Source organism: Hyperoodon ampullatus (genome assembly GCF_949752795.1).
Source record: "Hyperoodon ampullatus genome assembly, chromosome: 1".
NCBI classification, from domain to species: Eukaryota; Metazoa; Chordata; class Mammalia; order Artiodactyla; family Ziphiidae; genus Hyperoodon; species Hyperoodon ampullatus.
In genome coordinates, this window is record NC_136914.1 from 58,419,611 (window position 1) to 58,432,160 (window position 12,550).

The 12,550-nt window shown below is 36.1% G+C and overlaps 1 protein-coding gene across 4 annotated transcripts in view; it reads left to right on the plus strand.

Moving 5' to 3' along the window:
* Window positions 1-12,550, plus strand: part of TET1 (tet methylcytosine dioxygenase 1) — a gene marked incomplete at both ends in the record, with an annotated part of 122,889 nt that overhangs the window by 74,137 nt on the left and 36,202 nt on the right. For 2 of the 4 annotated variants that reach the window (XM_079699019.1, XM_079699020.1), the window contains 3 exons: window positions 1,203-3,525; window positions 6,171-6,261; window positions 6,804-6,897. The exons of the other annotated variants lie outside the window; for them this stretch is intronic. In XM_079699019.1, the coding sequence (XP_079555145.1) occupies window positions 1,203-3,525; window positions 6,171-6,261; window positions 6,804-6,897 (2,508 nt within the window). The remainder of the gene's footprint in view (window positions 1-1,202; window positions 3,526-6,170; window positions 6,262-6,803; window positions 6,898-12,550) is intronic. 4 annotated transcript variants of the gene reach the window in all.

A 12,550-nucleotide genomic window follows, 5' to 3' on the forward strand; every position in this document is an offset into this window, starting at 1 on the left:
CCGAGCACTTCCACTCCAAGCAATGTATGTACAAGTTCACCAAAATATAGCAGTAATATATTATAGCAGTATTCTTTGTTATAGCCAAAAACTAAAACTAAATGTCCATCTACAGTAGAATAGAGTATACATTGTAGTATATTCAGTCAATGAATTACTGTATAGCAGTAAGAATGAAAGGATTACAGTTAAACTTTACAACATCGATGACTCTCAGAAATATAATTTTGAGTAAAAGGAAGTCAGCTGTATAAAGTTGGGAAATAAGCCAAAGAAATCTATGATAGATGTGATAGCAGTAGCTACCCTTTGACAGTGGAGTGATGACTAGATGTGTTTTTTTATTTTATTTTATTTTATTTTATTTTTTTTGCGGTACGCAGCCCTCTCACTGTTGTGGCCTCTACCGTTGCGGAGCACAGGCTCTGGACGCGCAGACTCAGCGGCCATGGCTCACGGGCCCAGCCGCTCTGCGGCATGTGGGATCTTCCCGGACCGGGGCACGAACCCGTGTCCCCTGCATCGGCAGGCGGACTCTCAACCACTGCGCCACCAGGGAAGCCCTAGATGTGTTTTTTTAATAAAAAAAAATTTTTTTTTGTTATTTTTATTTTTTTATTGAAGTATAGTTGACTTACAATGTTGTATTAATTATTGCTGTACAGCAAAGTGATTCAGTTATACATATATATACACATTCTTTTTTGTATTCTTTTCCTTTATAGATTATCATAGAATATTGAATATAATTCTCTGTGATATACAGTAGGACCTTATTATTTATTAGATGTAAGTTTCTTGGTTGGGATCTGGGTATATAGGTGTTCATTCTGTGAAAATTCAACAAGCTATATATTTATGATTTATATTTTTGTGTGTGTGTGTTCTACTTCAGTACAGTTTGCATTGAAATAATAAGTATTGTTCATTGAATGGCATCAATGTAAAAATATTTTAAAATTTTATTTTGGAAAAAAATGAATATACCAAAATATTAATAGTCGTGGGAATATGATGGTTTCCACCTCTCTTTTTTTTCTTTCCCCTTTTTGGTATTTTATAACTTCTAAAAATGTTAAAAAGTGAAAATAAAATGTTTTCAGGGACTTCACATTTAATTGCTTTTAAATTGTAAAGTTCTTACAGCTCTTACTTAGATATTTGAGCAGATTATAAGAGTAATTTCTCTATTTATTTTATAGGCAGATTTTGACAACAAACCAGTAAATGGCCCCAAGTCAGAATCCATGGAATACGGTAGTTGTGGTCATGAGGAAGAACAAAGATTGGAATTAAATTCATGTCCCTTAGAAAATGTAACTAATAATGAAGAAAGTATGACAGGTATTGAAGTGGAAAAGTGGGCACAAAACAAGAAATCACACTTAACTGATCATGTTAAAGGAGAATTTAATACAATTAAAACAGAAGCTGAAAATTTGAAAAGCTCTGGAGATGACAGGAAAAAAATCCTACTTACTGACCTCCTTGAACCTCAAAAATTGTTTGCACAAACTGTAAGAAACGGCATTAAAAATGTACACTATTTGCCAACTGAAACAAATTTGTCTTTTAAAAAAATCAACATTGAAGAACTTGGCAAGGCATTTGAAAACAATCCTTATAAATTCCTGAAAGACACTGCAAACCATAACAATGCCATGAGCACCATTGCTACTAGTGCGAGCTGTGATCATCTCAAGGGGAGAAGTAATGTTTTGGTCATTCAGAAGCCTGGCTTTAATTGTAAGTCTTTTCCAGATCCTGCAAACTGCAACTTAAATAGTCATACTAGTATTATACACAATGAAAGTGATCAACCAAAATCCCTAGAAATTATAACAAGTAGAGAACTAAAAGAAGGACCAACACTTCAACCAAGTCTTCTATCCCTAATGAAAGATAGGAGATTAACGCTAGAACAAGTAGTGGCCATAGAAGCTCTAACACAACTTTCAGAAGCCCCATCAGAAAATTCCTCACCATCGAAGTCAGAGAAGGATGAAGAAACAGAACAGAGAACAGCTAGTTTGCTTAACAGCTGTAAAGCTATCCTGTATTCTGTAAGAAAAGACCTCCAAGACCCAAATTTACAAGGGGGACCACAAAGCCTTCATCACTGTCCATCTCTGGAAAAGCAAAGTTCATGTAACACATTGATGTTCAATGGCCAAAATATTTCTAAGTCACACAACAGCTCACCTAGTAACCAAGCATCCACAAAGCCACAGGAATATTCAACAGTCACAAATTCAGTATCTGTTTTTATACCAAATTCAAATTCATCTAAAACCGATACCAATAAAAATGTTGCTCAAGGTAGAATTGCTCTTGACAGTTCCAAAAATTTGCATCAGTTGACAACAACGACTAATAAATCGGAGTATTGTAACCAGTCACTGGACAGCAGCATCAAGTTGGACTCAAAGGATGATCCCTCATGTCAAGATACAGTTCATAGTAAAATAGAAGAAGATGTTGCTGCACAGTTAACACAACTTGCATCAATAATTAAATTCAATTGTATAAAACCGGAGAACAAAAAAGTTGAAAGTACACCAACAAGCCTTGTTGCATATAATGTACAGCAAAACTATAGCCAGGAGAAGGGCACAATAGAGCATAAACCACCTTCCAGTGTACAAAATAATCAAGGACCTTCAGTAACAAAGCAAAAGAACACAATCCAGAAAAAGACAAAATCTACCCCATCAAGAGATCGACGGAAAAAGAAACCTGTGATTATAAGTTATCAAGAAAATGACCAGAAAAAACAGGAACAGTTGGCATATGAATATAGTAAGTTACATGACATTTGGATAGCATCTAAATTTCAAAGATTTGGTCAATTTGGTCCACATGACTTTCCTATTCTATTGGGAAAAATTCCTCCCCTAACCAAAGTATGGAAACCACTGACTCAAAGGAGCTCAGCATTAGAACACAAAAAATTATTTCCTCCACTCACTCAAATAAAATTTGAACGGTATTATCCTGAATTAGCACAGGAGAAGATGAAAGTTGAACCCTTAGATTCTCTCCCCATAATCCAGTTAAAAACAGAATCCAATGGACAGGCGTTTACAGAAAATGGATATGCTCAGGTACAGCCAACAGTGAATGTCAATCAGAAAGCTCATCCTTTACTCCAGCCATCCTCTCCAACTAACCAGTGTGCTAATGTGATGGCTGGCAATGACCAAACACAGTCCCAACAGGATGTTAAAGACCAAGTCACACATCAGAGGCTGCCAACATTGCCTGGTATCTCTCATGAGACCCCTTTACCGGACCCAGCACAAATTCTCAGGAACCTAAATGTAGTATGTTCAGGTGGAATTACAGTGGTTTCTACCAAAAGTGAAGAGGACGTCTGTTTATCTAGTGTTGGAGCATCAGAATTTTCCCCAATAGACAGTGCACAGAAAAGTTTTAATGATTATGCGATGAACTTCTTTACTAATCCTACGAAAACCCTGGTGTCCACAACAAAAGATTCTGAATTGCCTACCTGCAACTGTCTTGGTAAGTGAGTTTCTTCATTTTCTTGCATTAATGGCCTCAAGTTGTGACTGAATCAAGTTTGTTTACATTTTATATATGACATTTTTGCCCCATTCATATTCTAGCTAGGATGGACTAAATAATTCTATACCCATTTTTCTGTGGGACCTTTATTTATGCTGCTCAGATAAATAGGAAATCCAACTGGTAATATGGAAACTTTCTTAAGTGGAAAATTTGATTTCTCTCAAGCTAGATGTCTCAAGTTGTTTACTGTGCATATCATAAGAATGAAGTCCCTTAATACGTTATCACAGTTTATTCTTCCTATATTCAAAAGAATTTCAACCTTTAAGTCTTTTGTTTAAAAATATATATTTTTAAATTGTGCAGTAGAGCATGCATACAGAGAACATAAAATATATGTACAACTTAACAAATAACTATAAAAAAAGTATCTGTGTAATTGCTAACCCAATCAAGAAGCAGATGGTTCATTAGTATATTCCAGAATGGGTGGTTAAAGGATTGATTGGAAGGATAAAGTAAGTATATCATTCTGATATTTTTTTAACCACAATAGAAAAAATAGTGAAGTGTAGCAATGACTTTTAGTTCTTGATTTTTCAAAGTACATTTGATATTCTGAAATGAATCTTTCCATTTCTCTGCTCATCATTCAACACTCAGTTTTGACAGCTTACCACATACCAGGCACCAAAGATAGGCTTCTCTAAGAATGAAGAGCCTCCAAGGAGGAGGATCTGACAATCTGGAAGGGGTGGCAATGCTGTCTGAGTAGGGTCAATTTGGCAGAATGAGAGATTCTTGGACCAAGGAGAAAAGATTGTATTAATGATAATGGCTCCTATTCCAGATCTTTTACTGCAAGTCTGATAACTGTCCTACACCCTTGACTTGTTATATTCACAACAACCCACCAAAGGGAATGCTTATTATCCCCATTTTACAAGTGAGGAGACTGAGTAAGAGAAGTTCACAGCTAGTAAATGATTAAACTGGAATTCTAAGACAGGCAGTCCCAGCTCCAGCGGCTGTATTTGTAACTTCCATCCTATGTTGCTTCAAAAATCTGAAGTGAAAAAGAGACTATTTCTCTGAATATCATTAAAAATGTTAAAAAGTTCTTTAATTTAAAATGCCAGTAAGATTTATATACCTGAGCTCGTCTAATTTGACTGCATACATAAATTTCAATAGGATGATTGTCTAGTTTCAAGATCCTTTCCTTATACATACTACCTTAACACAGTGTCGGAGTCAAGACAGCCAGGCATTCAAAGTTTATTCAGTATCTGCAGTGGACCTGGAACTGTTGAATACCCTTGTCAGTTACATGTTTTCCTATAATTGTTACATTTGAGGTTATTGTGCTCATTGTGTAGAAATCAAAACTTAAAAAGAGAAACAAAAAAGTGGACTTCAGAAATCATCCAAAGTGAGGGTAAAGGATCCCAATCATATCTGAGGGTAAAGGATTTCTGTGAAAGTATTATTATGTTCTAGCAAAATTAGAGTAATTAACCTTTAGATCAAGGTTCCTCAAATTTAGCACTATTGGCATTTTAGGTGGGATAATTCTTTGTTGTAGGGGGACCACCTTATCTATTGTAGGCTGTTTAGTGGCATCCCTGGCCTCTACTCACTAGTGATACACACACACACACACACACACACACACACACACACGGGTGAGCGTTTGCAGTTGTCACAACCCAAAATATTGCCAAATGTCCCCTTTGGCAAAAATACCCCTGATTAAAAACCACTGCTCTAGATTACCAATAAGTTAAAAATTATTCACCGTATCTTGCTTAAGTAGCCCCAGAAATAATCCTATGTTATATCTGATGTCCAATTAAAATGGTAAGTAATGATCTTTTGGTGTAGGTACACATGCATTTCCCAGTGATTCTAGTTAGACATGAATCTCAGAGGCCAAGTTTTAAAATACCATTTTCTAAGAACTATGTAATTTACACAAAAATTCAAATGGTACAGAAATATGGTGCAAATGTCTTTTTCTAGAGAAAAATGGCTGTTATATTTTTTATTTTATATTTTATTATTAGTGATTTTAATTTTGTTTCCAGTCTTACAAAATTTAAGGCTTTTAAAACATACTATTTAACTATTACCTCATTGAAAGATGTTAAGAGTGTTTCTCTTTTAATATTATGTACAATTGTAACAAGGAATATTCTTGTATACATGTGTATTATAAATACATAATTGTGTGCATGTGTAATAGAATAAAATCTTAGCAGTGCAATTGTCGGGCTCAATTTTAATAGGATTCTGAGGCCAAGCTTTTAAGATGTATTGCTCTTGGGTAGCTTAATTTTGTACCTCAATTTTTATAGAATTTTTTTAAAGCAGGAGATCTGAGAATAAATATGAACCACAATTTAAAATATGTTTTTCCTCCTCTGATTCTTAAGAGAAAGAGTGGATTAATTAGGAGCAGAAAGAAAGGGATAAGTTAAATTCCAGGGCCTATTGTCCTAGACTTTAATTACTAAAGCTTACCAAAATCTTGTCAAGATTCATTGTTCTGAATTGAAAAAAAAAAAAAAAAAAAGCTCTTCCTTGCCCCTATGCAATTCTGTAAACTTTTGGGTCTAATAATCTTATTCCTTCCACAGATCGAGTTATACAAAAAGACAAAGGCCCATATTATACACACCTTGGGGCAGGACCAAGTGTTGCTGCTGTCAGGGAAATCATGGAGAATAGGTGAGGAAATATGCTTCCCTGTTAAAATCATTCATTATTGGGGATCTGACTCAATGCAGTGAAATCATCTCTGGGAACAAACTTGAGATGAATGGAAAAGTTCCAGGAGCATGAATTTGATGTTTCTTAGGGCCCAGGAAAAGCATAGAGTCCTGGTGTCCCTGCTGAGTCACTCACACAAGCCATTGGGCACTCAATAAGACCTTCACAAAGCAAGGCTATCTTTGTTCAATGCAGACATACTTATCTTTATATTATTGTATAATGGTAGAAATAGTTAAAATTACCTCTGTCAACACTGCATTCACATTCCTTTTGCTTGTCTTGAAGCCAGGCCATTTTTTAAAAGAGTGATCCTTAAGGACAAGTAAACAGAACTGGATAACAAATAAAAATATCTGCCACATGAAAGTAAATTTTTAACAAAGTTATAATTATGAGGAGTGTTTGAATTTTGTACTTCTGTAAATCTATATCTTATGCACATGAAGATGTTAAAAGTGTATTGCAATTATTTTCCCTTCGCTGTGTTTCATACTCAGGTATGGTCAAAAAGGAAACGCAATAAGGATAGAAATAGTAGTGTACACGGGGAAAGAAGGAAAAAGCTCTAATGGGTGTCCAGTTGCTAAGTGGGTAAGTATTTTGCATTTATACATTTTTCAAAATGGATATATTCCACATATAAACTAAATCAATTTTTTTCCATGAAGATGTGGAGTAGAAAAATACCCACCCCCATTATTCCCAGGGAAAAAAGGAAGCTATTTGTCTTAGCCTGGTCTTTTTATGTTAATGAACAAAAGGGTATGGCCATTCTCAGTTGGTATCTTGTGATATAGGGTCATTAGTCTTAGAGTTTTTTGTTACTTTTAGAGAGCATTCAGTGAATTTATAATTAGCGTAAATAAATGGTACTAAATTATATATATTGTTTCCTATATCTTATTTTTTTTTGTACATTCTTTTTCATATTCTTTTCATTATGGTTTATCGTAGGATATTGAATATAGTTCTCTGTGCTAGACAGTAGGACCTTGTTGTTTATCCATTCTATATATAAAAGCTTACATCTGCTCACCCCAACCTCCCACTCCATCCCTCCCTCAGCCCCCTCCCGCTTGGCGACCACCAGTCTATTCTCTATGTCCCTGATTTTGTTTCTGTTTCATAGATAGGTTCATTTGTGTCATATTTTAGATTTCACATATAAGTGATATCATATGTTATTTGTCTTTCTCTTTCTGACTTACTTCACTTAGTACGATAATCTCTAGTTGCACCTATATCTTACTTTTATCAGTTATTTTGAAATTCTTTCTAATTCATTGTCTCATAGGGCCACCTTAATGAAGATCATACAATATCGAAGACAAAACCAAACTTTTTACAACATATTTCCAAAATTGTTTCTATGACTACTTTGAGTTTTCTAAATTTGAGGAGCTATAAGAAGTAAGAACTGGATTTAGCTTCTTTAGGAAGTTCTCAACTGAGAAACAGTATCATATCAGGAGGATGTTCACATGCACAAGGATATTGACCAGTTTATTTGGAATTCTTGACCAAAGGATCATTTGAGATGCTGTCCTATCATTTGTCAATAATGATGATGACTATAATAATGATAGTAAAATAATAACAACTACCTCTCATTAAATATCAGAAACCATATTAAGAACCTGACATACACTGCCTCATAAATCCCTATAGAGAGACTCATGATTTCGGAAAAGGGAAAAGTCATTGTTTTTATGCCCATTAAATGCAAAATGGAGATAGGGTTGGAACCACGCTATTCCTAAAGCAAGACAATTGCCACATCCTTATGTATTCCAGCAGACTGTATGACTTGGTTATTTATTTATTTATTTTTGGCTGCACCACGCGGCATGCGGGATCTTATTTCCCCAACCAGGGATTGAACCCATACCCCCTGCAGTGGGAGAGTGGAGTCTTAACCACTGGACCACCAGGGAAGTCTCTCTGGTAGGGTTTTGATTAGAATTGTATCAAATTGTATCAAACCAATTTGGGAGAATCCTAACCATTGGACTGCCAGGGAATTCCCCGTCTTGGTTACTTTTCAGCCTTTGGAGGGTGACAGCAGTGATGAGCACAAGATATGGGCACTGAACACTAAATATGTTAGAGTACTTTCAGTTTCTTCAATCTGTTTGGAGTGCATAGTCTTGTCAAAATATAAATGAACATATCAAGGCATTCTCCATATGTATAACACTACCCAGATAGTGATATAAATCTATCTAGCACCCCAGAAGCCTCCCTTTGGCCCCTCCCAGTTGGTAACTCCATGCAAAGATAACTACTATATAACCACTTCATTACTATACAGGTCTTTTTCATGATTTCTATACAACCAGAGTCATATAGAATGTACTCTTTTGTGTCTATCTCCTTTCCCTCAACATTTATAGAACATGGGTTTAATGGCTGGAGCTCCAACAGCCGACTGGAACCATGAATTGACCTGATAATAGAAGATATGTACTAGAATGGGGAGAAGAAAGACAGGAGCCCGAGTCCCTGATGATACCAATAGAAGCGCTGTACAAACCTTAGGCTTCTTAAACCTGGATTTCTGTAACATGAGAGAATTTTTTTTCACTTCTTTAAAACCTGTTACTAGGCAGTCTTCTGTTACATTAAATAGAATCAAATCCCAAATAAGATACCTGCCTTCAATTTGCTCAATTTCCACAAAACATTCACCCACACAAGTCAGTCCCCACATGTAAGAGTTTTGGTGAAGATATATCTAAACGGTAGTCAGAGTGATCTTTATTTTTATTTTCATATTTTATTCAATCTTGAGAAAGTTAAGACGGTCAATCCAAAACATTTAAAAGTAGGAAATAATACAGAAGGGCCATTTTATCTATTGGGTTATTAGGCTTCTCTTGATTTTTATAGAAGATCCTTTAGAAAATTGACTGTGATAAGTTGCAAATATATTTTCTCTTTGTCTTGTTTTTTTGGCTGTGCTGCACAGCATGCAGAATCTTAGCTCCCAGACCTGGGATTGAACCCATGCCCCTTGCAGTGGAAGGGTGGAGTCTTAACCACTGGACCACCAAGGAAGTCCTTGTTTGTCATATTTTTTAACATACAGATTTTTTTAAATGAAACGAAATTTAAAAAAATTTTTTTTAATTTTTGGCTGCATTGGGTCTTCATTGCTGCACGCAGGCTTTCTCTAGTTGTGGTGAGCGGGAGCTACTCTTTGTTGTGGTGTGCAGGCTTCTCACTATGGTGGCTTCTCTTGTTGCGGAGCACGGGCTCTAGGTGCGCAGGCTTCAGTAGTTGTGGCACCTCTGTCTCAGTAGTTGTGGCTCGCAGGCTCAGTAGTTGTGACACATGGGCTTATTTGCTTTGCGGCATGTGGGATCTTCCCAGACCAGGGCTTGAACCCATGTCCTCTGCATTGGCAGGCGGATTCTTAACCACTCTGCCACCAGGGAAGTCCCCAATGAGATGAAATGTTAAGTTAAATTTTTAATGGAAAACTTTGCTTTTATGACTTCAGTGTGTCTTAATTAGAAAAATCTTTACCACTTCTACCTTATAAATCTCGAATTTTCTTTTTATAATATTTTAATGATTTCATTTTTTTCTACACTTAACTGTTTTATTCATCTTGTGTGTAGAATGTTAGTCACAACTTAAGTTTTTTCAACTGGCTACCCAGCTATCCAACACCACTTAATTGTCTTTCTTCTCCCTACTGATTTGTATTTGTTTATATTAGTAGATTTTCTGTTCTGTCACATCATGTTATGTATCAGCATCAAATTACTCTAATTATTTGGGTTTAAAAATATGTTTTAATATCTGATAGAGCTAATTCTTCAGAAATTTCCTAAATATTCTTGCCTTGTTTTTTTTTCCGTATGAGTTTATGATCGCCTTGTCTATTTGCAAGAAATACCTTGTCGATTTTGGGGTTTTTTTGGTTTAAGATTTATTTTATTATTTATTTTATTTATTTTTGGCTGCGTCGGGTCTTAGCTGCGGCTCGCGGGATCTTGGTTGAGGCATGCAGAATCTTTCTTTTGTTGTGGTGCGCGGGATCTTTCGTTACAGCATGCAGGCTTAGTTGTGGCATGCAGGTTATCTCTCTCTAGTTGTGGCATGCAGGTTATCTCTCTCTAGTTGTGGCATGCAGGCTCCAAGGCACATGGGCTTAGTTTCCCCCGCGCCATGTGGGATCTTAGTTCACTGACCAGGGATTGAACCCACGTCCCCTGCATTGTAAGGCAGATTCTTTACCACTGGACCACCAGGGAGGTCCCTCGATTTTGGTATTTTTATTGGAATCATATTACAGAGAGAATTTGGAGAATTTACATTTTTGATGTTTAGTCTTCCTGTCCTAAATGCTATACCTTTCCATTTGTTCATGCCTTCTTTTGTCCTTCAGGAGTGTTCTAAAGTTTTGTTCCCATAGAGTTTACATGCTTCTTGTTTTCCAATTTATTTCTCTTATGTATTTCAGATGTACAACCATAATCTGTAATGACAAATTTATATTCTCCTTTCCAAATTTAAACTAGTAATTTCTTTTTTTCATTTAATACAGTTAGTCTAACATACTAACTCCAGGTTTATATTGCTTTAAATATGGTCTCATCTTTTTCCTCTCTTTAGTGGGAACCTTCCAGGGTTTTCTTCTTATGAATGGGTCATCAGGGAAGGCCTCATTGGGGAGAGAACTTTTAAGCTGAGGACTACTGAGTGACAAAATGGAGCTGAGTATGCAAAGAATACCCACAAGAATGCAAGGAAGAACATTCCTAGGCAGAGAAAACAGCAAGTACAAAGGTCAAGGAAGAGAGTACATTCTTTAATAATCTAAGAGGAGTCTAGTGAAGTTGAGGAGGTAGAGAATGGAAATCGGAGAAAGTAAAAAGGTAGGCAGAAGCCAGAGCATGAATGGTTTTGTAGGCCATAGTGAATTTTAGTCCATGAATAATATGAAGCCTTTGAAGTATTTTAATTAGGGATGTGTTCTCTATCTGATTTATGTTTTATAAAGAGCATTCTAAGTAATTACTTGATAAGCTCAGTATTACTTCTCTGTTGCTGCTTTACAAATTACCCAAATTTAGTAGCTTTGAACAGAAAACATTTATTATCTAATCACTTTCGTGAGTCAGTAATCTGTGGGTAACTTAGGAGGGTGCTTCCAGAAGAGGTCTTTATCATCTCAAACTTGACTGGGGAGGAGGGTGCTGGAGGGTCCACTTCCCATGTCATTTGCAGGAGGCTTTAGTTCCTTGATAGCTGTTCACTAGGGGACTCACTTTCTTATCATAGGATTTCTTAAGTGTTTTCTCATGTCATAGCAGCTTGTTTTCCCCCAGAGTGAGTCAATCAAAATATAATAAGGAGGAAGTCACAATGTCTTTTATGACATTAACCTTGGAAGTAGCTACATTATTGAGCCTTATTTAGTGTGGGAGGGGACTATGCAGGGGCATAAATACCAGGTGGTGGTGATGATTGGGGGCATCTTGGAGACTGGCTATTACAAAGTTCAATATCTCTTCCTCGCTAAAAATATCAATATGTTAAGGATACTACATTGACATTGTAAAATATAGCTATCTTAGCCCTATCTGATATATTTAATATATAATACATCTAATCTAATCTATCTTCCTTAGCCCTATCATCTCTAAAGGCAAAAAACTTTAATTTGTGAATCTTTATTCACAAAATAATGCTCTTAAGCAGCAACATTGTTCGTTATGGAATATATAAAAAAAAAAAGTTTGTAAAATATAAAGGTAGAGTTGACCTATGATTATAAATTGAACACTCATCAAGCAACTACCCAGGTGAAAAATACAATTTTTCTAGGTTCCCAGCAGCCCCGAGAACCCCTCCATCCCAACTTTTGTGGTAATAATTTTCCTGCTTCCCCCCCGCCCCCCTTATGTATTTCCTAACGGTATGGTTACTGTTCTTTTGTGTTTTCCCCCACATACGACCTTGCATATTTGCTGAAATAAGTAGTAGGGATTGGTTCCCAATATTTGGCACTGATAGTTTACATAGGTTTGTTAATCTGTATCTGTTAGATATTTCTGAATATTTTACTTATTTGCCTTTAAGTAGCAAAGGGTGAAAATATGCTTATGGCAGCTGGCTTCCTCTTGAGTAAGTGACCCAAAAGAGCAAGGTGGCTGGGTTAAGTCGTAGGATTTTGGATGATTCTTCCCGCCGTTCAAACCTTCTCTAGCATAATAATAATTACACAGATAGA